Genomic DNA, 25117 nt, shown 5'->3' on the forward strand with positions numbered 1-25117 from the left:
ATCCCCCAAAAAATAAAAAAACCCCAAAAAAACCCAAAAAACCCCCAAAAAATCCCCCAAAAATCAAAATAAAACCAGAACTCCACCTGGAATGAAATCTCTTTAATTTTTATTTCTCACCCATTGGGAAGGTGACGTGCAAGGTGGGAATCCTCTCGGTGCTTTTTGGGGTTTTTTGGGGTTTTTGGGGTCACAGGAACCCCAAAAAAAAACCTCAAAAAATCCCCAAAAATATCACAACCTCCCCCAAAAAATCCTCAAAAAAATTCTCTAAAAATTCCCCAAAATATCCTAAAATATCCCCCAAAAAATCCTCAAAAAACCCCAAAAAAAATCCTAAAAAATCCCCAAAAAATACCCCAAAAACTACAAAAAAACCCAAAAAAATCCTCAAAATCCAAAAAAAAAATCCCGAAAAAAACCCCAAAAAATACTCCAAGAAATCCCCAAAAAACCCACAAAAACCCCCAAAAAATCCCTCCAAAAAGTCCTCAAAACCTCCAAAAAATCCCTAAAACCCTCCAAAAAAATCCCAAAAAAATCCCCAAAACCCAAAAAAAATCCCTTAAAAATCCCTAAAAATCCCAAAAAATCCCATTAAAATCCCTCAAAATCTCCCCAAAAAAATCCCAAAAAATCCCCAAAAAATCCCCAAAAAATCCCCAAAAAATCCCAAAAAAATCCCAAAAAATCCCAAAAAAATCCCAAAAAAATCCCCAAAAAATCCCAAAAAATCCCCAAAAAAATCCCAAAAAATCCCAAAAAATCCCAAACAATCCCCTTCCCACCTCAGCCTTACAACCCCAAAACATCCTTTCCCCATCCCCAAATCCCCCAAAAAAACCCTAAAAAAACCCCAAAAAATAAAAAAAAAACCAAAATAAACCCAAAAAAAAATCCCAAAAAATCCCAAAAATCCCCAAAAAATCCAAATAAAACCCAAACTCCAGATGGAATGAAATCTCTTTAATTTTTATTTCTCACCCATTGGGAAGGTGACGTGCAAGGTGGGAATCCTCTTGGTGCTTTTTGGGGTTTTTTGGGATTTTTGGGTCACAAAAACCCCAAAAAAACCCCAAAAAACATAAAAATCCCAACCTTTCCAGCAGAGAAAAATCCCATTTTTAAAGCACTAAAGGTGAAACATTCAGTGCAGAAATATTTCAAATACAATCAAACCATCAATTGGGATTTTTTTCTGGGTTTTTATGGGGTGGAAAAAAGGGGTGAAGATAAATAATTCACCCCATAAAAAACCCACAAAAAATTGGATTTTATTTTTATTTTTTTTTACAGTTTACACGATTTTTTTTGAGTTTTTTTAGGGTTTTTTATCTTAAAAAGTTATTACAAAAAGAGCCAGCGAGGAGAAATTCTAGAAAATTGGGGTTAGTGTTTGTTCTGGGTTGGGGATTTTGGAAATGGATTTTGAGTTTGGGGATTGAGTAAATCCTTTTTTTGGGGTGTAAAATCATTTTTTTGGGGGATAAAGTCGCTTTTGGGGGGTAAAATCAGGTTTTGGGGGTAAAATCGCTTTTGGGGGTAAAATCAGGTTTTTGGGGGTTAAATCTTTTTTTTGGGGGGTAAAATCGCTTTTTTGGGGGATAAAATCACTTTTTGGGGGGCAAAATCAGGTTTTTTGGGGATAAAATCACTTTTTTTGGGGTGTACAGTCATTTTTTTGGGGTAAAAATCAGTTTTTTTGGGGTAAAATTGCTATTTTGGGGGTAAAATTGCTTTTTTGGGGTGTAAAATCATTTTTTTGGGGGGATAAAGTCACTTTTTGGGGGCAAAATCAGGTTTTTTGGGGTGTAAAATGCTTTTTGGGTGTAAAATCATTTTTGGGGGGTTAAAACCACTTTTTGAGGGCTAAAATCCCTTTTTTGAGCAGTAAAATCACTTTTTTTGGGTGAAAAATCACTTAATTTGGGCAAAAAAACACTTTTTTGGGTGGAAAATGACTTTTTGGTGTAAAATACTTTTTTTGGGTGAAAAATCACTTATTTTGGGGGGAAAAATCACTTTTTTTGGGCGGAAAATGACTTTTTTGGGTGTAAAATCACTTTTTTGGGGTGTAAAATCACTTTTTTGGGGTGAAAATCACTTTTTTTGGGGGTAAAATCATTTTTGGCGAAAACCACTTTTTTTGGCTGTAAAATCACTTTTTTTGGGTGAAAAATCACTTAATTTGGGCAAAAAAACACTTTTTTGGGTGGAAAATGACTTTTTATGGGTGTAAAATCACTGTTTTGGGGTGAAAAATCACTTATTTTGGGCAAAAAACCACTTTTTTTGGGCGGAAAATGACTTTTTTTGGGTGTAAAATCACTTTTTTGGGGTGAAAAATCACTTTTTTTGGCGGAAAATGACTTTTTTTGGGTGGAAAATCACTTTTTTGGGCTGAAAAATCACTTATTTTGGGCAAAAAACCACTTTTTTGGGCGGAAAATGACTTTTTTTGGGTGGAAAATCACTTTTTTGGGGTGAAAAACCACTTATTTTGGGCAAAAAATCACTTTTTTGGGCAAAAAAACCACTTTTTTGAGCGGAAAATTACTTTTTTGGGGTGTAAAACCACTTTTTAGGGGTGAAAAATCACTTTTTTTGGGGTACAATCGCTTTTAGGGTCACACCACCAGGGACCCCCCGAGGTTATCCCACCTTTGCCCCCCAAAAAATAACCCAAAACCCCAAAATAGTCAACTGGGGGAATTCGGGGTGAGGCAGGAATTGGGGAAAAAACAACAAAAAAATAACAAAAAATCCCAAAATTTACCCTGTTGATCGAGGGGGGAACTCAGTGTCACCCCTGGGAGGGTTTGGGGACCTCAAAATCACCCTGGGGACCCCAAAACTGCCATGGTGAGCCCAAAACCACCATGGTGACCCTAAAACCACCAGGGTGACCCTAAAACCACCCTGGGGACCCTAAAACTGCCATGGGGACCCCAAAACCATGGGGACCCTAAAACCACTCTGGGGACCCTAAAACCACTCTGGGGATCCCAAAACCATCCTGGGGACCCCAAAACTGCCATGGTGACCCCAAAACCAGCAGGGTGGCCCCAAAATCACCCTGGGGATCCCAAAACCACCCTGGGGACCCCGAAAACTGCCATGGGGACCCCAAAACCACCATGGGGATCCCAAAACTGCCATGGGGACCCTAAAACTACCTTGGTGACCCCAAAACCACCACGGGGACCCCAAAAACCACCAGGGTGACCCTAAAGCCACCATGGGGATCCCAAAACCACCATGGTGACCCTAAAAACCACCCTGGTGACCCCAAAACTGCCATGGTGACCCCAAAAACCACCCTGGGGACCCTAAAACTACCTTGGTGACCCCAAAACCACCCCGGGGACCCCAAAAACCACCAGGGTGACCCTAAAGCCACCATGGGGATCCCAAAACCACCATGGTGACCCTAAAAACCACCCTGGTGACCCCAAAACTGCCATGGGCATCCCAAAATGACACTGCTGACCCCAAAACCAGAAACGACCCCAAATCACAGTGGTGACCCCAAAAACCACCACAGCCCTGTCCCCAACATGCAGGGTGACAGCGAGGTGCCACCACACCCTCATTGTCCCCCTTTGGAGCGTTTAGGGTCATCTGAGTGGCTCGGGGACAAGGACAAGGAAGCTCTGGGGTGCAGAATTGTCCCCAAATCCCAAAACTCCACCTGGGTGGCTCGGGGAGGACATTGAGGAACTTTTGGGGTGCAGAATTGTCCCCAAAGCCATCAGAGGAACTTTTGGGGTGCAGGATTGTCCCCAAATTCTGCTCTGGGGTGCAGAATTGTCCCCAAATCTCAGAGCTCCACCAGAGTGGCTTGGGAAGGTTTGGGGACCCCAAAACCACCACGGTGACCCCATGGAGGTGCCACCACACCCTCATTGTCCCCCTTTGGAGCGTTTAGGGACATCTGGGTGGCTCGGGGACAAGGACAAGGAAGGTCTGGGGTGCCGAATTGTCCCCAAATCCCAGAACTCCACCTGGGTGGCTCGGGGATGACATTGAAGAACTTTTGGGGTGCAGAACTGTCCCCAAAGCCATCAGAGCAAGCTCTGGGGCGCAGGATTGTCCCCAAATCCCAGAATTCCACCTGGGTGGCTCAGGGATGACATTGAGGAACTTTTGGGGTGCAGAATTGTCCCCAAATCTCAGAACTCTGCTCAGGGAGGAGGATGAGGAACATTTGGGGTGCAGAATTGTCCCCAAATCCCAGAACTCCACCTGGGTGGCTTAGGGAGGAAAATGAGGAACTTTCAGGGATCAGAATTGTCCCCAAATCTCAGAACTCCACCTGGGTGGCTCGGGGATGACATTGAGGAACATTTGGGGTGCAGAACTGTCCCCAAAGCCATCAGAGCAAGCTCTGGGGCGCAGGATTGTCCCCAAAAGCCATCAAAACTCCACCTGGGTGGCTCAGGGAGGAGGATGAGGAACTTTTGGGGTGCAGAACTGTCCCCAAATCCCAGAACTCCACCTGGGTGGCTCAGGGAGGAGGACAAGGAACTTTTGGGGTGCAGAACTGTCCCCAAATCTCAGAACTCCACCTGGGTGGCTCAGGGATGACACTGAGGAACTTTTTGGGTGCAGAATTGTCCCCAAATCTCAGAACTCTGCTCAGGGAGGAGGATGAGGAACATTTGGGGTGCAGAACTGTCCCCAAAGCCATCAGAGCAAGCTCTGGGGCGCAGGATTGTCCCCAAAAGCCATCAAAACTCCACCTGGGTGGCTCGGGTGGCTCAGGGAGGAGGATGAGGAACTTTTGGGGTGCAAAACCGTCCCCAAATCCCAGAACTCCACCTGGGTGGCTCGGGGATGACATTGAAGAACTTTTGGGGTGCAGAACTGTCCCAAAATCCCAGAACTCCACCTGGGTGGCTCGGGAAGGACGATGAGGACAGTTTGGGGCGCAAGGACTGTCCCCAAAGCCATCAGAACTCCACCTTGCAGGCCGGGAAGGTCTCGTCCTGCATGGCCACGGTGCTGTTGCTGCCCAGCACGGTGATGCCCAACTGCTGCTGCCGCTCGTGGGTCTCCTGGTACCACTCGTGCATCACCAGCGAGTCGAACGTGGGGATCAGCGTCACCTGAGGGGACAGGGGACAGCGCCGCGGGGTCAGCGGGGAGGGGAGGGACAGCAGGGAGGTGTCACCAGGGAGGGACAGCCGGGAGATGTCACCGGGGTGGGGAGGGACAGCCGGGAGGAATTGGAATCGCTGGAATATCGGCGAGGGACAGCCGAGAGGTGTCACCTGAGGGGACAGGAGACAGCCAGGAGGTGTCACCGGGGAGGGGAGGGACAGTCAGGAGGTGTCACCGGGGAGGGACAGGGGACAGCCTGAAGGTGTCACCATGAGGGTAGGGACAGCCCGGAGGTGTCACCCGGGAGGGACAGCCTGGAGGTGTCACAGAGGGGCAGGGGACAGGGGACAGCCGGGAGGTGTCACCAGGAGGGACAGCCAGGAGGTGTCACCGGGGTGAGGAGGGACAGCGGGACGGTGTCACCAGGAGGGACAGCCAGGAGGTGTCACCGGGGAGGGACAGCTGGGAGGTGTCACCGGGGTGGGGAGGGACAGCCAGGAGGTGTCACCGGGGAGGGACAGCTGGGAGGTGTCACCTGAGGGGACAGGGGACAGCCGGGAGGTGTCACCGGGGTGGGGAGGGACAGCCGGGAGGATGTGGCGTCGCTGGAATATCGGCGAGGGATGGCTCGGAGGAATTGTCACCAGCCCGATGGTGGGAAGGGGCGCACAGGACACTGTCACCCCCGAAATATCGGCAAGGGACACCCAGGAGAATTCGTCACCTCCCTGGGCACTAGGGAAGGGACAGCCAGGAGGAATTGTCACCACCCCAATGGTGGGAAGGGGCGCACAGGAGAATTTGTCACCCCTGAAATACTGGCAAGGGACACCCAGAAAGCCTTGTCACCCCCCCAGCAACAACAAGAGGCATCCAGGACACTTTGTCACCCCCCAGCACCATGAAGGAACACCCAGGACACTTTGTCACCCCCCAACAAGAAGAATGGACACCCAGGACAATCTGTCACCAGGAATGGACACCCAGGACACTTTGTCACCCCCCAGCACCATGAAGGGACACCCAGGACACTTTGTCACCTGCCAAATATCAAGAATGGACACCCAGGACACTTTGTCACCCCCCAACAAGAATGGACACCCAGGACACTTTGTCACCAGGAAGGAACACCCAGGACACTTTGTCACCCCCCAGGCCCATGAAGGAACACCCAGGACACTTTGTCACCCCCCAACAAGAAGAAGGGACACCCAGGACAATTTGTCACCCCCCAAATTTTAAGAATGGACACCCAGGACACTTTGTCACCCGCCAACAAGAAGAAGGGACACCCAGGACACTTTGTCACCCCCCAAAAAGAAGAAGGGACACCCAGGACACTTTGTCACCAGGAAGGAACACCCAGGACACTTTGTCACCCGCCAAGTATCAAGAATGGACACCCAGGACACTCTGTCACCCCCCAACAAGATGAAGGAACACCCAGGACACTTTATCACCTCCCAGCACCATGAAGGGACACCCAGGACACTTTGTCACCTGCCAAATATCAAGAATGGACACCCAGGACACTTTGTCACCCCCCAACAAGAAGGGACACCCAGGACACTTTGTCACCCCCATCACCCCGGAGCTGACCAACCCCACCCTACCCGGAGCTCACCTGGATGTCCACCCCCCACTGGTGCTTGCCGGTCAGCAGCGCGTCCAGCAGCGGCCGCAGCACTCCCTCCTTCAGGTGGTCATCGCCGCTGACCACGTAGCACAGCGAGCGGATCCGCCGGAAGAACTCCTCGTCCACCGTCCTGGCGCTCCACGAGCCGGGCAGGTACGCCAGGTCCACGTACACCGGGGGTCCCTGGGGGGCTGTGGTGGTCCTTGAGCCTGCCAGGAGGAGGGGACCGAGGTCACAGCTGTCCCCAAAACCCCGCGGTGTCACCCTGATCGCATCCCCGGGTTGTACCTGCCGGTGACGCCCGGCCAGCTCCGGCCGCCGGCCGCGGTCGGGCGTTGCGGGGATCTGCGCCGGGCTGGACTTTCTTGTCCCCGAGGGGCAGCTTGGCTTTGTCACCGGTGGGAGGCCTGGCTTTGGTGGCCGAGGAGGGGACGCGGGGCGGCTCGGCCTTGGGGACGGCGGGCGCTGACCCCACGCGGGACGGCGTCCTCTTCACCTTGGTGCCGGGCGGCTCCCTGCGGCCGGAGGGCAGCGCCTCGGGGTCAACCATGCAGATGCCGGGCTGGGCGGGGAGGGGACAGGGGTCCTTCAGGGGGGCGGGCAGAGGGTCGCAGGGTCGGGTGACACCACCGCGGGGCGGCCGCTCCGAGTCCTCGTCCGACTCCAGCCCGTCGGCCAGGATGGACGGGCAGTCCTCGGTGGCCGGAGGGACGTCCGAGTCGGAGAGGGTGGGCAGCGACTCGCTGACCGAGGTGGGGGGCGTCTCGCCCAGCCGGCCCCGCGGCGGCGCCAGCTCCTGCGAGGGGTCACTGTCCGACGGCTCCCGCGGGCTGGCGGCGGCCGAGGCTGACCGCTCGGACTTGGGGTGCTCGAACTCGCAGGGCGACACCAGGCACAGGTCCACGTCGTGGGGCGAGTCCGAGCGGCGGCCGGGCCGCGGGGCCGAGTCGCCGTCGGCCCAGGGCGGGTGGTGACACGGCCGCAGCGGCAAGGACAGCCCCCCCTTGGCGGCCTCGGCCTCGGCGGCGTCGCCGGAGCGCCGGCCGTCCTCCGGCGGCGACTCGCTGACCGGCGGCAGCACCTGCTCGAAGGACACCGACAGCGACTCGTCCACCTCGGTGGAGTGCGGCGAGCCCACCTCGGCCGGCAGCGAGGGCGTGGTGATGGTTGGGGACACGTCGGGGACGTCGTCCTTGAAGGGGCTGAGCGACAGGCACCCCGCCTGCTTGTCCGAGCCGTCCGGCGCGCCTTTGCCCCCTCCGGCCGCCGGCCACGCCGCGCTCTGCCGGCCGCCGCCCGGTTCCTCGGCTCCGTCCTCCACCGGCGACTGGTGGAAAGGCGTGTGGCCGGCGCTGGCCGGCCCCGAGCTGGCCGGGGACATCATCTCCAGGGTCTTCTCCTCGGAGCTGCCGCAGGGATCCTCGGCGCCCTCGGCACCGTGGTTGAGCAGCCCGGTGGGCGTCAGGTCGAAGTTGACGCTGCGGTCACTCTTGGGGGTCTTGGCCAGCGGGGACGGGGGGCACACGGCCCTCAGCGGGCTGCTCTCGGGGTGCCGCGGGCGCTGGGGGCTCTCGGGGTCCTCCAGGCCGTTCTCCAGGCAGGACGGATCGCCCGGGCGCCGGTTGTTCTCCAGGGACAACGGCTCCAGCTCGCTGTCGGCCGTGGCGATGCCTTCATCCGCGGATTCCTCCTTCCTCCTCCTCCTCCCGCCGTCCCGCTCGGCCTCGGGCAGCATCTCCTCGGGGGAGGAGGACTTGGAGCCGTCCGACGGCTCCTTCCGGGGCGATTTGGCCTTGGCTTTCTCCGGCTCCTTCTTCAGGGTGGACTTCTTGGCGCCGCCAACCTTGCCCGCGGCTTTGCGGCTCTCCTGGACCGGCGTTTTCCTGGCCGCAGCCTTGGCCGGAGCTTTGGCCTCGGCCTTGCCGTCCTTCGAGTCTTTCCGCAGCGTCTCGGCTTTCACCTCCTTCTTCACCACCTTCACCTCCTTCTTGGCCTCCACCTTCCCCTCGGCCGCCTCGTCCTTCTTCGGCGGCTTCTTCTCCTCCTTTTTGGCCACCGGCTCCTTCTTGGGCGCCGCTTTCTCCTTGCTCGCCTTCGGCTTCGCGTCGCCCTTCGCCTTCTCGGCCGCCGCCTCTGGCTTGGCTCGGCCATCCTTGGCTTTGTCCTCCTCCGACCCCATCCTGGCCGCGTCCCCCAGGGGTTTCGGCTTCTCCTTGCTCCCACCCTTCACCTCCTTCTTCTCCACCTTGGCGGCTTTCTCCTTCGGCGCCGCGACTTCCACCAGGCTGAGCTTGGACCCTGATTTAAGGCTCTCCTTGCTCTCCGCCCTCTTCTTCGGCGGCTTCTCCACGCCCTTCAGGTCGTTCTTGGTCACCACGGGGTGCTTGAGGAACTCCAGGTGCTTCACCTTCTCCAGCCCTTCCAGGATGCGCGCCTGCGGGGTGCAGCCCGGGAACAGCACCCGGATGATCTTCTCGGAGCGGCTGACGGGGTGCCACACCAGCAGGACGCACACCGAGGTCAGGCACTGCAGCGGCAGCTCCTGCTCCTTGGGGAACCCGTTCCCCGACCACTGCTGGAGGAGAAATTCCAGCTCCTTGGTGCCCTTCACCGGGTTGAGAACGTACATGTCCAGCCGGCCCACGCCCATCTTCTGGAAGAGCACGGTGGGCTCGGCGCGAGGTCCGCCGTCCCTGGCCAGCAGGTTGGGCTGGATCCCCAACCTCTCCAGGTAGCGCAGGGTCAGCGCCGCCTCGTCGCAGCTCTTCAGCACCCGCGAGTCGCCCTCGATGTCCTTCAGCTTCTCGGAGGCGTTGAGGAACACCACGCCCAGCTCGGGCGAGATGAGGTTCTTGGCCCAGTCGCCGTTGCCCTGCGAGCTCTGATCCTCCTCCAGCTCGGCCAGCTTCCTCTGCAGCAGGCTGTTGATGCCGGGCAGGCTGTCCGTCCCGGCGTGCGTCACCAGGATGGAGTCGATGCGGTCCAGGTGCCTCACCAGCTTCCAGAAGGACGACTTCGGGTTGGAACCGCCGTTGACCAAGACGTTGAAGCCGTTGACGGCAAAGAACGCCGAGTCGCCGCGCCCGCCGGGGAAGATGTAGCAGCAGGGCTTGGAGAGCTTCAGGAAGCCCACCATGGTGGGAGGCTCCAGGAGGTCGAAGGGGGATTGGGGCTCCAGGGACTCGGCCAGGTACTCCATGAACTCCTCCAGGCCTTCCATCTCGGGCAGGACGCAGCCCGGGTTGTAGCGCAGCTCGATGAAGTCCTGCAGGTTGTGGTGCTCCAGGCCCGAGTCGCGCCACTCGCCGAAGTCGGGGCAGCTGATGGTCAGCCTGGCCTTGGCCGAGGGGTCGGCGGAGCTCAGGATGTCCCCGACCTGCGGAGAGGGGACACCTTTGGGGTCGGGGTGGCCAGGGATGTGTTAAAGCCTTGGATCCGCGCCTGCTGCCGGCTTTTTGGGGGATTTTGGGGTGGCAGCTCCCTCTGTGGGGTGGGAGGTTCCCAAGGGGGGATTTTCTGACCCTTCCACCCCAGCTGTGCCCCCCTGGCCGGGCAGTCGAGGATCTGCTGCCCTGAATTCCCATGATCTGCTGCCCTAAACTCCCAGGATTTGCCCCACTAAACTCCCAGGATCTGCCGCCCTAAATTCCCAAGATCTGCCCCCCTAAATTCCCAGCATCTGCCCCCCTAAATTCCCAGGATCCACTCCCCTAAACCCCCAGGATCTGCACCCCAAACTCCTAGGATCTGCCCCACTAAATTCCCAGGATCTACCCCATGAAATTCCCAGGATCAACCCCACTAAACTCCCAGGATCTGCTGCCCTAAATTCCGAGGACCCATTCCCCTAAACCCCCAGAATCTGCCACCCTAAATCCCCAGCATCTGCCACCCCAAACTCCCAGCATCTGCCCTTTTCCCTGCCCCAAAACACCCCCAGAATTTGTTTCCCAAACTCCCAGCATCTGCACCTCTAAATTCCCAGGATCCACTCCCCTAAACCCCCATGATCTGCCACCCTAAATCCCCAGGATCTGCACCCCAAAACTCCCAGAAGCTGCACCCCTAAATTCCCAGAATACTCCCCTAAACTCTAAGGATCTGCACCCCCAAACTCCCAGGATCCACTCCCCTAAATTCCCAGGATCTGCACCTCTAAATTCCCAGCATCTGCATGCCTAAATTCCAAGGATCCACTCCCCTAAACTCCCAGGATCTGCCACCCTAAATTCCCAGGATTTGCCCCCCTAAATTCCCAGGATCTGCCCCCCAAAATTCCCAGGATCTGCACCCCAAAATTCCCAGGATCTGCACCCCAAAATTCCCAGGATCTGCAGCCCTAAATTCCCAAGATCTGCCCCCCTAAATTCCCAGCATCTGCCCCCATGAAATTCCCAGGATCAACCCCACTAAACTCCCAGAATCTGCCCCGCTAAATTCCCAGAATCTGCCCCACTAAATTCCCAGGATCTGCCACCCCAAACTCCCAGGATCTGCCCTTTTCCCTGCCCCAAAACACCCCCAGAATTTGTTTCCCAAACTCCCAGCATCTGCACCTCTAAATTCCCAGGATCCACTCCCCTAAATTCCCAGGATTTGCTCCCCTAAATTCCCATGATCTATCCCCCTAAATCCCCAGGATCTGCACCCCAAAACTCCCAGGAGCTGCACCCCTAAATTTCCAGAATACTCCCCTAAACTCTAAGGATCTGCACCCCCAAACTCCCAGGATCCACTCCCCTAAATTCCCAGGATTTGGTCCCCTAAATTCCCAGGATTTGGTCCCCTAAATTCCCAGGATCTGCCCCCCTAAATTCCCAGGATCTGCACCCCCAAACTCCTAGAATCCACTCCCCTGAATTCCCAGGATCTGCACCCCAAACTCCTAGAATCTGCACCCCTAAATCCTTAGGATCTGCACCCCCAAACCCCCAGGACCTGCGCCCCTAAATTCCCAGGATTTTCCCCTTTTCCCACCCCCAGGATTTTCCCCACACGCTGCAGGGAGTGGGAGGACATGACAGCATTGCCAAGGAGCCACTCCAGGCTCCGAGCCGCCGACGTGCTCAGACTGCATCTCTGGCAATCCTACAAATCCCACAAATCCCACAAACCCCACAAACCTCCTTGTCGGTGAATATCTGTAGGAAATCCCGCAGGCAGAAGCAGCCCGTCTGCAGCAGCAGCTCCCCGCAATCCCACAAACCCCACAATCCCAAACCCCACAAACCCCACAAATCCCTCAATCCCACAAACCCCACAAATCCCTGAATCCCACAAACCCCACAAACCCCGCAAATCCCACAATCCCGCAAATTCCAGAAATCCTGCAATCCCAGGAATCCCACAAACCCCACAAACCTCCTTGTCGGTGAATATCTGCAGGAAATCCCGCAGGCAGAAGCAGCCCGTCTGCAGCAGCAGCTCCCCACAATCCCACAAACCCCCAAACCCCACAATCCTACAAATCCCCCAAACCCCACAAACCTCCTTGTCAGTGAATATCTGCAGGAAATCCCGCAGGCAGAAGCAGCCCGTCTGCAGCAGCAGCTCCCCGCAATCCCACAAACCCCACAATCCCAAACCCCACAAACCCCACAAATCCCTCAATCCCAGAAATCCTACAAATCCTACAATCCCACAAACCCCACAAACAAACCTCCTTGTCGGTGAATATCTGCAGGAAATCCCGCAGGCAGAAGCAGCCCGTCTGCAGCAGCAGCTCCCCACAATCCCACAATCCCCACAATCCCAAACCCCACAAATCCCACAAATCCCTCAATCCCACAAACCCCACAAACCTCCTTATCAGTGAATATTTGTAGGAAATCCCGCAGGCAGAAGCAGCCCGTCTGCAGCAGCAGCTCCCCGCAATCCCACAAACCCCACAAATCCCTCAATCCCAGAAATCCTACAAACCCCACAAACCCCCCAAACCCCACAAACCTCCTTGTCGGTGAATATCTGCAGGAAATCCCGCAGGCAGAAGCAGCCCGTCTGCAGCAGCAGCTCCCCGCTCTGCTCCACGCACGGTCCCGCCAGCACCAGCAGCTTGTGCTGCGACACGTCTGTCACCAGGTTCCGCAGCTGGGGACATCGGGGGACACCAGGGGACATCAGGGGGGACAGCAGGGACATGAAGGGGACATCAGGGGGGACACAAAGGGGACACAGAGGGGGGACAAACGGGATATCAGGGACACAGAGGGGACATGAGGGGACACAGAGGGGGTATCAGGGACACCGCGGGACGTCAGGGGACATGAAGGGGACATCGGGGGACGTCAGGGACACAGAGGGGATATCAAGGACACAGAGGGGACATCAGGGACACAGAAGGGACACAGAGGGGACACAAAGGGGACACAAAGGGGACACGAAGGGGATATCAGGGACACCAGGGACACCAGGGGACATCAGCGACACAGAGGGGATATCAGGGACACCAGGGGCACAGAAGGGACATGAGGGGACATGAAGGGGACATAATGGGGACATCAGGGACACCGGGGCACAGCAGGGACACAGAGGGGATATCAGGGGACATCAGGGACACAAAGGGGACACCAGGGGACATCAGGGACACAGAGGGGACATCAGGGACACAGAGGGGACACAGAGGGGACACAGAGGGGACACAGAGGGGACACAGAGGGGACACAGAGGGATTCACCCTGGATCGGGATTGGGATTCACCCAGGGTCAGGATTCACCCTGGATCGGGATTCACCTGGGATTGGGATTGGGATTCACCGGGATTGGGATTCACTGGGATTGGGATTCACTGGGATCGGGATTGACCCTGGATTGGGATTTACTGGGGACTCAGATTCACTGGGATCGGGATTGGGATTCATTTGGGATTCACCGGGATTGGGATTCACTGGGATCAGGATTCACCCGGGATCACAATTCCCAGGATCAGGATTGGGATCAGGATCACAATTCCCAAGATCACAATTCCCAAGATCACAATTCCCAGGATCAGAATTCCCAAGATCACAATTCCCAGGATCAGAATTCCCAAGATCACAATTCCCAGGATCAGAATTCCCAAGGTCACAATTCCCAGGATCAGAATTCCCAAGATCACAATTCCCAAGATCACAATTCCCAAGATCACAATTCCCAGGATCACAATTCCCAGGATCAGAATTCCCAAGATCACAATTCCCAGGACCAGAATTCCCAGGACCAGAATTCATTGGGATCAGGATTCACCAGGATCGGGATCAGGATCACAATTCCCAAGATCACAATTCCCAAGATCACAATTCCCAGGATCAGAATTCATTGGGATCACAATTCCCAGGATCAGAATTCCCAAGATCACAATTCCCAGGATCAGGATCAGGATCACAATTCCCAAAATCACAATTCCCAGGATCAGGATCACAATTCCCAGGATCACAATTCCCAGGATCACAATTCCCAGGATCACAATTCCCAGGATCAGGATCACAATTCCCAGGATCACAATTCCCAGGACCAGCCCTCCCCCGTCCCTCCCCGCTCACCTCATCGCACAGCGATTTGTCGGAAGGGTTGAGCAGCACCAGCGTCTCCAGCACATCCCCGCGGTGGTGCAGCGTCCTCTGACCTGCCAGGTGACACCAGCCTGTCCCCAACTGTCCCCAAGGGGGTGGCAGTGCCACCACCCGCCCTGCTTTCCCGGTTTTCCGGCGGAAAAGGGACAGGCGGTGTCACCACCGCGGGGGACAAGGGACACACTTCCCGTGTCCTTCCTGTCACGGGGAGAGGAGGGAAGGGGACAGGGGACAGGTTGGGGACAGCCTGAGTGCCACCAGGGGGGTTTTGGGGGTTAAAATACCCTAAAAGCACCCGAAACACCCACTGGGGAGACTTTGGGGTAGATCCGGGGAGTTTGGGGAGGAAGTTTTGGGAATTTTGGGGAACAAATTCTGGGAGTTTCGGGGGAAAAATTCTGGGATTTCAGGGAGCAAATTCTGGGAATTTTGGGGAACAAATTCTGGGAATTTTGGGGGACAAATTCTGGGATTTCGGGGAGCAAATCCTGGGAATTTTGGGAGCAAATCCTGGGAGTTTGGGGAGGAAGTTTTGGGAGTTTTGGGGAACAAACTCTGGGAGTTTCGGGGAACAAATCCTGGGAATTTTGGGAGCAAATCCTGGGAGTTTTGGGGAGCAAATCCTGGGATTTTGGTGGACAAATTCTGGGAGTTTTGGGAACAAATCCTGGGAGTTTTGGGGAACAAATTCTGGGAGGTTTGAGGAACAAATTCTGGGAATTTCGGGGAGCAAATCCTGGGAGATTTGGGGAACAAATCCTGGGAGTTTTGGGGAACAAATCTTGGGAATTTCGGGGAGCAAATCCTGGGGATTTTGGGAGCAAATCCTGGGAGTTTCGGGGGAAAAATTCTGGAAGTTTTGGGGAACAAATCCTGGGAATTTTGGGGAACAAATTCTGGGAATTTTGGGGAACAAATCCTGGGAATTTGGGGAACAAATCCTGGGAGGTTTGGGGAACAAATCCTGGGAGTTTCGGGGAACAAATTCTGGGAATTTTGGGGAACAAATCCTGGAAGTTTTGGTGGACAAATTCTGGGAGTTTGGGGGGAAAAATTCTGTAAGTTTCGGGGAACAAATTCTGGGAATTTTGGGGAACAAATCCTGGGAGTTTCGGGGAACAAATCCTGCGAATTTTGGGGAACAAATCCTGGGAGTTTTGGGGGACAAATCCTGAGAATTTTGGGGAACAAATCCTGGGAATTTCGGGGAACAAATCCTGAAAAGGTGGAAAAAACCCCAAAGCAGCTCCAGCTCGATCTCCATCCATGGAAAATCCCATTTCCTCCACCCATGAAAAAATCCCATTTTCTCCACCCATGAAAAATTCCCATTTCCTCCACCCACGAAAAAATCCCATTTTCCCGGGAGAAGCAATCCCCTCCTCACATGGGCAATCACGAGCTTTGGGGTGTGTGGGGTGAGCACAAAGCCAGCTCTGATCCCACAAATCCAGGCTGAGGGAACAGGGAGAAATAACTCCTGCTTCCTGCCCTTCCAGGATTCATTTTTTCCCTTTTTTTCCCTTTTTTTTCCCGTTTTTTTCCTGTTTTTATCCCATTTTTTCCCGGTTTTTTCCCAGTTTTTCCCTTTTTTCCCATTTTTATCCCATATTTTTTCCCGTTTTTCCCGGTTTTATCCCATTTTTTCCCTTTTTTTTCCCATTTTTTCCCGTTTTTTTCCCATTTTCCCATTTTTTCCCGTTTTTATCCTGTTTTTTTCCCATTTTCTTCCCATTTTTTCCCATTTTTATCCTGGTTTTTTCCCGTTTTTATCCCATTTTTTCCCTTTTTTTCCCCTTTTTTTCCCCATTTTTATCCCATTTTTTCCCCATTTTTTCCCGGTTTTATCCCATTTTTATCCCTTTTTTTTCCCCCCTTTTTTCCCATTTTTTTCCCATTTTTTCCCCTTTTTTCCCATTTTTATCCCATTTTTTTCCATTTTTCCCATTTTTTTCCCGTTTTTTTCCCATTTTTTCCCATTTTTTTCCCCTTTTTTTCCCATTTTTATCCCATTTTTCCACGTTTTTTTCCCATTTTTTCCCCATTTTTATCCCTTTTTTTCCCATTTTCATCCCATTTTCATCCCATTTTTTCCCATTTTTCCCCATTTTTCCCATTTTTTCCCGTTTTTCCCCTTTTTATCCCATTTTTCCCCTTTTTATCCCATTTTTTCCCATTTTTTCCCATTTTTTCCCGTTTTTCCCCTTTTTTATCCCATTTTTTCCCATTTTTATCCCATTTTTCCCCATTTTTTCCCGTTTTTCCCCATTTTTCCCCATTTTTTCCCTTTTTTTCCCGTTTTTTTCCCGTTTTTATCCCATTTTATCCCATTTTTATCCCATTTTTTTCGCATTTTTTCCCACTTTTATCCCTTTTTTTCCCATTTTTTCCCATTTTTCCCCATTTTTTCACAGTTTTTTCCCGTTTTTTTCCCAGGTTTTTTCCCATCTTTATCCCATTTTTTCCCGTTTTCTTCCCATTTTTTCCCATTTTTATCCCATTTTTATCCCATTTTTTTCCCATTTTTATCCCATTTTTTCCCGTTTTTTTCCCTTTTTTTCCCCTTTTTTTCCCTTTTTTATCCCATTTTTTCCCATTTTTTCCCATTTTTTTCCCCATTTTTATCCCATTTTTTCCCCATTTTTTCCTGTTTTTATCCCATTTTTCCCCGTTTTTTCCCCATTTTTTCCCGTTTTTTCCCCATTTTTTCCCGTTTTCCCCCATTTTCCCCCATTTTTTCCCCTTTTTTCCCCATTTTATCCCATTTTTACCCCATTTTTCCCCATTTTTCCCCATTTATCCCCCTTTTTTCCCCGTTTTTTCCCATTTTTCACCTTTCACGATGCTGGAGAAGGTCGCCGAGTGCCGCGACACGAAATGCTTCAGCTGCTCGTCCAGGTTGCAGGCGCTCAGGTCGATGTCCCACGAGCGAATTCCTGCCGGGAAAAAACCCCAAAATATAAATTTGGGATTCCCCAATTAATTCGGGATTCCCCAATTCGGGATTCCCCAATTCGGGATTCCCCAATTCCCCCCAAAAATACCTCGAGGTGGTTTTTAGGGTCCCCAAAACCCACCTGTGCCCAGGTGTTGCCACACCTGAGCTCCCAATTCTGGGACTCAGAGTGGCTCTGCCCATCCCAAATCCCAAAAGATCCCAAAAAATCCCCAAAAATCACAAAAAATCCAGAAAAAATCCCAAAAAATCCCAAAAAATCCCAACCCCAAGGCACAGATCCCAAAAAATCCAAAAAAAATCCCAAAAAATCCCAACCCCGAGGCACAAAGCTGCTCTGCCCATCCCAAATCCCAAAAAATCCCAACCCCAAGGCACAGATCCCAAAAAATCCCAACCCCGAGGCAGAGAGCAGCTCTGTTGATCCCAAATCCCAAAAAAATCCCAAAAAATCCCAAAAAAATTCCCAAAAAATCCCAACCCCAAGGCACAGATCCCAAAAAATCCCAAAAAATCCCAACCCCGAGGCACAGAGTGGCTCTGCCCATCCCAAATCCCAAAAAATCCCAAAACATCCCAACCCCAAGGCAGAGAGCAGCTCTGCCCATCCCAAATCCCAAAAAATCCCAAATCCCAAAAAATCCCAACCCCGAGGCACAGAGCAGCTCTGCCGATCCCAAATCCCAAAAAATCCCAAAAGATCCCAAAAAAATCCCAACCCCGAGGCACAGAGCGGCTCTGCCGATCCCAAATAATCCCAAAAAAATCCAAAAAAATCCCAAAAAATCCCAACCCTGAGGCGCAGAGCAGCTCTGCCAATCCCAAAAAATCCAAAAAAAATCCCAAAAAAATCCCAAAAGATCCCAAAAAATCCCAACCCCGAGGCGCAGAGATCCCAAATCCCAAAAAATCCCAACCCCGAGGCACAGAGCAGCTCTGCCAATCCCAATTCCCAAAAAAACCCCAAAAAATCCCAATTCCGGGACTGGCAGCAGCTCTGCCGATCCCAAAATATCCCAAAATATCCCAAAAAAATCCCAAAAAATCCCAATCCCGAGGCACAAAGCTGCTCTGCCCATCCCAAAAAATCCCAAAAAATCCCAAAACATCCCAAAACATCCCAACCCCAAGGCACAGAGCGGCTCTGCTGATCCCAAAAAATCCCCAAAAAATCCCAAAAAATCCCAAAAAATCCCAACCCCGAGGCGCAGAGCAGCTCTGCCGATCCCAAAAAATCCCAAAAACTCCCAAACCCAAGGCACAGAGATCCCAAATCCCAAAAAATCCCAACCCCGAGGCACGGAGCAGCTCTGCCGATCCCAAATCCCAAAATATCAAAAAAAAATCCCAAAAAATCCCAAAAAATCCCAACCCCGAGGCGCGAAGCAGCTCTGCCGATCCCAAATCCCAAAAAATCCCAAAAAATCCCCCAAAAATCCCAAAAAATCCCAAAAAATCCCAAAAAATCCAAAACATCCCAAAACATCCCAACCCTGAGGCGCGGAGCAGCTCTGCCCATCCCAAATCCCAAAAAATCCCAAAAGATCCCAAAAAAATCCCCAAAAAATCCCAAAAAAATCCCAAAAAAATCCCAAAAAAATCCCAAAAAAATCCCAAAAAATCCCAACCCCAAGGCACAGAGATCCCAAAAAATCCCAACCCCGAGGTACAGATCCCAAATCCCAAAAAATCCCAAAAAATCCCAAAAAAATCCCAGAAAAATAAAAAAAAAATCCAAAAACATCCCAAAAAATCTCAACCCCGAGGCACAGAGCAGCTCTGTTGATCCCAAATCCCAAAAAATCCCAAATCCCAAAAAATCCCAACCCCGAGGCACAGAGCGGCTCTGCCGATCCCAAAAAAATCCCAAAAAATCCCAAAAAATCCCAAAAAAATCCCCCAAAAATCCCAAAAAAATCCAAAAAAATCCCAAAAAATCCCAACCCCGAGGCGCAGAGCAGCTCTGCCGATCCCAAAAAATCCCAAAAAAATCCCCAAAAATCCCAAAAAAATCCCAAAAAATCCCAACCCCAAGGCGCAAAGCTGCTCTGCCCATCCCAAAAAATCCCCAAAAAAATCCCAAAACATCCCAACCCCGAGGCACAGAGCAGCTCTGCTGATCCCAAATCCCAAAAAATCCCAATTCTGGGACTGGCAGTGGCTCTGCCCATCCCAAATCCCAAAAGACCCCAAAAATCCCAAAAAATCCCCAAAATAATCCCAAAAAATCCCAAAAAATCCCAAAAAATCCCAAAAAATCCCAAAAAATCCCAAAAAAATCCCAACCCTGAGGCACAGAGCAGCTCTGCCCATCCCAAATCCCAAAAAATCCCAATCCCAAGGCACAGATCCCAAAAAATCCCAACCCCAGGACTGGCAGCAGCTCTGCCGATCCCAAAAAAATCCCAAAAAAATCCCAAAAAAATCCCCCAAAAAATCCCAAAAAAATCCCAAAAAAATCCCAAAAAAAAAAAAAAATCCAAAAAAATCCCAAAAAATCCCAAAAACTCCCAACCCCGAGGTGCACAGATCCCAAATCCCAAAAAATCCCAACCCCGAGGCACAGAGCGGCTCTACCGATCCCAAAAAATCCCAAAAAAATCCAAAAAAATCCCAACCCCGAGGCACAGATCCCAAAAAATCCCAAAAAAATCCCAAAAAATCCCAAAAAAATCCCAAAAAATCCCAACCCCGAGGCACAGAGCGGCTCTGCCCATCCCAAATCCCATAAAAATCCCAACCCGAAGATGCAGAGATCCCAAATCCCAAAAACTCCCAACCCCGAGGCACAGAGTGGCTCTACTGATCCCAAAAAATCCCAAAAAATCAAAAAAAAATCCTAAAAAAATCCCAAAATCCAAAAAATCCAAAAAAAAATCCCCAAAACCAAAAAATCCAAAAAAAATCCAAAAAATCCAAAAAATCCAAAAATCCCAACGCGCAGAGCGCTTACCGATCCCAAAAAATCCCCAAAAAATCCAAAAAAAATCCCCAAAAAATCCCCAAAAAATCCCAACCCCAAGGCACAGATCCCAAAAAATCCCAAAAAATCCCAAAAAAATCCCCAAAAATCCCAAAAAAAATCCAAAAAAATCCCAAAAACTCCCAACCCCGAGGCACGGAGATCCCAAATCCCAAAAACTCCCAACCCCAAGGCGCGGAGCCTGCCAGGTGTAATTAATTACCTCCCAGGTGTAATTAGGGAATTCAATTAGGGAATTACGGATTTGGCAAACGCCGATCTACCCGGCGGCACCGGGACAGGTGTTGAGGCACCTTCGGGGAATTTTTTGGGGAGGTTGTTCCCGAAATTTGGGGTGGCTCCGGGTCGGGCCAACGGCTGGGGGGTGATGGTGTAACAACGCCGGGGGTTGCGCAAGGGCTTGGGGCCGTTTTGGGGTGGTTTTGGGATCGTTTTGGGGTGGTTTGGGGCCGTTTTAGGGTGGTTTGGGTGAATTTGGGGCTGTTTCGGGGTGGGTTTGGAGAGTTTTGGGGCCATTTTGGGGTGGTTTTGGTGAATTTGGAACCATTTTGGGGCCATTTTGGGGTGGTTTTGGAGAGGTTTGGGATGGTTTTGGGGTGGTTTTGGTGAATTTAGGATAGTTTTGGGGTGGTTTTGGGCCGTTTTGGGGTGGTTTTGGGGTGGTTTTGGTGAATTTGGGGATGTTTTGGGGTGGTTTTGGGGTGGTTTGGGGCCGTTTTGGGGTGGTTTTGGTGAATTTAGGCTGTTTTGGGGTGGTTTGGGGCCGTTTTGGGGTGGTTTTGGGGTGGTTTTGGGATCGTTTTGGGGTGGTTTTGGGGTGGTTTTGGGGTGGTTTTGGTGAATTTAGGCTGTTTTGGGGTGGTTTGGGGCCGTTTTGGGGTGGTTTCGGTGTTGGGGCGGTTTTGGGGTGGGGGTGGTGGATTTGGGTGTTTGGGTGGTTTGGGGGTTTGGGCGTTTTGGGGTGTTTGGAATTGGGCCGTTTTGGGGTGGTTTTGGGGTGGTTTGGGGCGGTTTTGGTGAATTTAGGGCTGTTTTAGGGTGGTTTGGGGCCGTTCTGGGGTGGTTTTGGGGTGGTTTTGGTGAATTTGGGGATGTTTTGGGGTGGTTTTGGAGAGGTTTGGGATCGTTTTGGGGTGGTTTTGGGGTGGTTTGGTGAATTTAGGCTGGTTTGGGGTGGTTTGGGGCCGTTTTGGGGTGGTTTCGGTGAATTTGGGGCGGTTTTGGGGTTGGTTTGGCGGGGTTTGGGGTGGTTTTGGGATGGTTTTGGTGAATTTAGGGCTGTTTTAGGGTGGTTTGGGGCCGTTCTGGGGTGGTTTTGGGATCGTTTTGGGGCCGTTTTGGGGTGGTTTTGGGGTGGTTTGGGGTGGTTTTGGTGAATTTGGGGCCGTTTTAGGGTGGTTTTGGGATCGTTTTGGGATGGTTTTGGTGAAATTGGGGACGTTTTGGGGTGGTTTTGGAGAGGTTTGGGACGGTTTTGGGGTGGTTTTGGGATTGTTTTGGGGTGGTTTGGGACTGTTTTGGGGCCGGTTTGGGATGGTTTTGGTGAATTTAGGCTGGTTTGGGGTGGTTTGGGGCCGTTTTGGGGTGGTTTTGGGATCGTTTTGGGATGGTTTTGGTGAAATTGGGGACGTTTTGGGGTGGTTTTGGGGTGGTTTGGGGCCGTTTTGGGGTGGTTTTGGGGTGGTTTTGGGGTGGTTTTGGTGAATTTAGGGTGGTTTGGGGTGGTTTGGGGCCATTTTGGGGTGGTTTGGGTGAGGTTTGGGGATGTTTTGGGGTGGTTTTGGAGAGGTTTGGGATCGTTTTGGGGTGAATTTGGTGAATTTGGGGCCGTTTTAGGGTAGTTTGGGGCTGTTTTCGGGTGGTTTGGAGCCATTTTGGAGTGGTTTTGGTGAGGTTTGGGGTGGTTTTGGGGCCTTTTGGGATGGTTTTGGTGAAATTGGGGCCATTTTGGGGTGGTTTTGGTGGGGTTTGGGGCCGTTTTGGGGTTTTTTTGAGAGTTTTGGTGAGTTTTAGAGCCGTTTTGGGGTGGTTTTGGTGAGATTTGGGGCGGTTTTGGGGTGGTTTGGGTGACTTTCGGGGTGGTCTTGGTGCATTTGGGGCCGTTTTGGGACTATTTTGGGGTGTTTTTGGCAAGGTTTGGGGCTGTTTTGGGGTGATTTTGGTGGGGTTTGGGGCCATTTAGGGGTGATTTTGGTGAGTTTAAGAGCTGTTTTGGGGGGGTTTTGGTGGGGTTTGGGGTGGTTTTGGTGAGATTTGGGACCATTTTGGGGTGGTTTGGGTGAGTTTGGGGCCCTTTTGGGGTGGTTTTGGGGATGTTTTGGGGTGGTTTTGGTGAATTTGGGGCTGTTTTGTGGTGTTTTGGGACCATTTTGGGGTGGTTTTGGTGAGTTTTAGGGTCATTATGGGGTGGTTTTGGTGAATTTAGGATAGTTTTGGGGTGGTTTTGGAGAGGTTTGGGGTGGTTTCGGTGAATTTGGGGCCATTTTGGGGTGGTTTGGGGCCATTTCGGGGTGGTTTTGGTGAGTTTTGGGGCCATTTTGGGGAGGTTTTGGTGAACTTGGGGCCATTCTGGGGTGGTTTTGGGCCGTTTTGGGGTGATTTTGGTGAATTTGGGACCGTTTTGGGGAGGGTTGGGTGAATTTGGGGCCGTTCTGGGGTGATTTTGGTGAGTTTTAGGGCCATTTTGGGGTGGTTTTGGTGAATTTGGGGCCATTTTGGGGTGCTTAGGGACTGTTTTGGGGTGGTTTTGGTGAATTTGGGGCCATTTTGGGGTAGTTTCAGACAGGTTTGGGGCTGTTTTGGGGTGGTTTTGGGGTAAATCCTGGGGGTTTGGGGCTGGAAAAGGGGAAATCCTGGGGATTTAGGGGAGGAGATCCTGGGAATTTAGGGGAGAGATTCTGGGATTTTGGGAAGCAAATTCTGGGGGTGTTGGGGGGAAGATCCTGGGGGGTTGAGGGGCAGGAAAATGGGAAAATCCCGGGAATTTCGGGGTGCAAATCCTGGGAATTTAGGGGAGCAGATCCTGGGAGTTTTGGGGAGCAAATCCTGGGAATTTTGGGATGAAACAGAGCCTGAGGGATACCCAAATTCTGGAGATTCTGGGGCAGGAAAAAGGAGCAAATCCTGGGAATTTTGGGGAGCAAATCCTGGGAATTCAGGGGTGCAAATCCTGGGAATTTCGGGGCGCAAATCCTGTTAATTTAGGGAGCAAATCCTGGGAATTCAGGGGTGCAAATCCTGGGGGTTTTGGGGAGCAAATAATGGGAATTTTGGGGAACAAATCCTGCTAATTTCAGGGAGCAAATCCTGGGAATTTCGGGGTGCAACTCCTGGGAATTTCGGGGTGCAAATCCCGGGAATTTTGGGTGCAAATCCCGGGAATTTTGGGGCCCAAACCCCAGGAATTTAGGGGTGCAAATCCTGCGAATTTCGGGGCGCAAACCCTAGGAATTCCGGGTGCAAATCCTGTTAATTTCGAGATGCAAACCTCGGGAATTTCTGGGCGCAAATCCTGGGAGTTTTGGGGAGCAAATCCTAAGAATTTCTGGGTGCAAATCCAGGGAATTTAGGGGTGCAAACCCCGCGAATTTCAGGGCGCAAACCCCAGGAATTTCGGGGGCAAATCCCGGGAATTTCGGGGCGCAAATCCTGTTAATTTAGGGTGCAAATCCTGCGAATTTCGGGTGCAAACCCTGGAAATTTCGGGATGCAAATCCTGGGAATTTAGGGGAGCAAATCCTAGGAATTTAGGGAGCACATCCTGGGAATTTAGGGAGCAAACCCCGGGAATTTCTGGGTGCAAATCCTAGGAATTTAGGGCAGTAAATCCTGGGGGTTTTGGGGAGCAAATCCTGGGAATTTCGGGGTGCAAATCCTTGGGGTTTTGGGGAGCAAATAATAGGAATTTCGGGTTGCAAATCCAGGGAATTTCGGGGTGCAACCCCCCAGGAATTTCGGGGCGCAAATCCCAGGAATTTCGGGGAGGAAATCCTGGGGGTTTTGGGGTGCAAATCCTGAGAATTTCGGGGCGCAAATCCTGAGAATTCGGGGCGCAAATCCTGGGAATTTCGGGGGGCAAATCCCAGAAATTTCGGGATGCAAATCCCGCGAATTTCGGGCCTCAAACCCCAAAAGGACCGGCTCTGCTCACATCCCCGGTAGATCAAGACCAACAAAGCGCATCCCGATCGCATCCCGGTACCTCCCCGAGCATCTCCCGGTACCGGCAGCATCCCCCCGGTACCGGCAGCATCCCGCCGGGCTCCCCGAGCGCTCTCACCTCGCTCCAGCTGCTGCAGCGCGGCGGCTCGCAGCCCCGGCCGGTGGCAAGCGCCGCCCACGATGGCGAGCAGCGAGAAGCGGGGCGGCGCGGCGGCGGATGGAGCTACCGGAGCTACCGGAGCCACCGGAGCCACCGGAGCCGCCGCCATCTTCGCGCCCCGCCCGGCTGGCCACGCCCCTGTGACGTCACGGGGGAGGAGACACGCCCGGTGATGTCATCGCTGGCCAATGGGAGGAGGGGATGGGATGGGTGGGCGGGGCGAGGTGGGGGTGGGGTGGGGATTTTGGGGATTTTGGGATTTTGGGATTTGGGGATTTGGGGATTTTGGGGATTTGGGGTTTTGGGATGTGGGATTTGGGGATTTTGGGATTTTGGGATGGGATTGGAGATTTGGGGAATGGGATTTTGGATGTGGGATTTGGGGAAGGGGATTGGGGATCTGGGATTTTGGGATTCGGGATTTTGGGGTGGGATTGGGGATTTGGGGAATGGGATTGGGGATTGGGGATTTTGGGATTTTGGGATTTTGGGATCTTGGGATCTTGGGATGTGGGAATTTGGGATTCTGGGAATGGGATTTGGGATGTGGGATTTAGGATTCTGGGAATGG

At 52.2% G+C, this 25117-nt stretch overlaps 1 protein-coding gene and 1 long non-coding RNA gene across 8 annotated transcripts; both read right to left on the reverse strand.

Annotated features, from left to right (window-relative positions):
* Positions 1-2147: 2147 nt before the first annotated feature.
* Positions 2148-3494, reverse strand: LOC146426166 (uncharacterized). Its single transcript, XR_014846270.1, has 4 exons — positions 2965-3494; positions 2600-2827; positions 2413-2494; positions 2148-2369 (listed from the first exon to the last, which is right to left on the reverse strand). It is a non-coding gene; the product is annotated as an uncharacterized LOC146426166 (long non-coding RNA).
* A 227-nt stretch (positions 3495-3721) lies between these two features.
* On the reverse strand, positions 3722-24679 carry LOC146426167 (microtubule-associated protein 1S-like). Of its 7 annotated transcripts, XM_085040189.1 has the most exons (7): positions 24505-24679; positions 17121-17222; positions 14257-14339; positions 12686-12826; positions 7028-10115; positions 6728-6948; positions 4953-5108 (listed from the first exon to the last, which is right to left on the reverse strand). In XM_085040189.1, the coding sequence occupies exons 1-7, from the start codon at positions 24653-24655 to the stop codon at positions 4953-4955; spliced, it is 3942 nt and encodes a 1313-aa protein (XP_084896315.1). In that variant the 5' UTR covers positions 24656-24679. The 7 variants fall into 7 exon arrangements, 2 of the variants coding, with proteins under 2 accessions (XP_084896315.1, XP_084896316.1); XM_085040190.1 differs by lacking the exons at positions 12686-12826; positions 14257-14339; positions 17121-17222; positions 24505-24679 and adding an exon at positions 11863-11926; XR_014846192.1 differs by lacking the exons at positions 6728-6948; positions 7028-10115; positions 12686-12826; ... (1 more) ...; positions 17121-17222; positions 24505-24679 and adding exons at positions 3722-3794; positions 3958-4543 and having other exon boundaries at positions 4868-4953.
* Between the last annotated feature and the right edge of the window lie 438 nt (positions 24680-25117).

Source organism: Lichenostomus cassidix, chromosome 28 (assembly GCF_008360975.1).
Source record: "Lichenostomus cassidix isolate B80296 chromosome 28, HeHo_3.0, whole genome shotgun sequence".
In the NCBI taxonomy this organism is placed as follows: Eukaryota; Metazoa; Chordata; class Aves; order Passeriformes; family Meliphagidae; genus Lichenostomus; species Lichenostomus cassidix.

Bases quoted from the DNA above. Each gene is read 5' to 3' on its own strand.
- LOC146426167 (XM_085040189.1), bottom strand. From the start codon at position 24,655: ATGGCGGCGGCTCCGGTGGCTCCGGTGGCTCCGGTAGCTCCGGTAGCT. The intron at 14,340-17,120 runs GTGAAAAATGGG...GTCACCTGGCAG, and splicing joins CTTCTCCAGCATCGTGAAAG to GTCAGAGGACGCTGCACCAC. The intron at 6,949-7,027 runs GTACAACCCGGG...TCCTCCTGGCAG, and splicing joins TGGCCGGGCGTCACCGGCAG to GCTCAAGGACCACCACAGCC.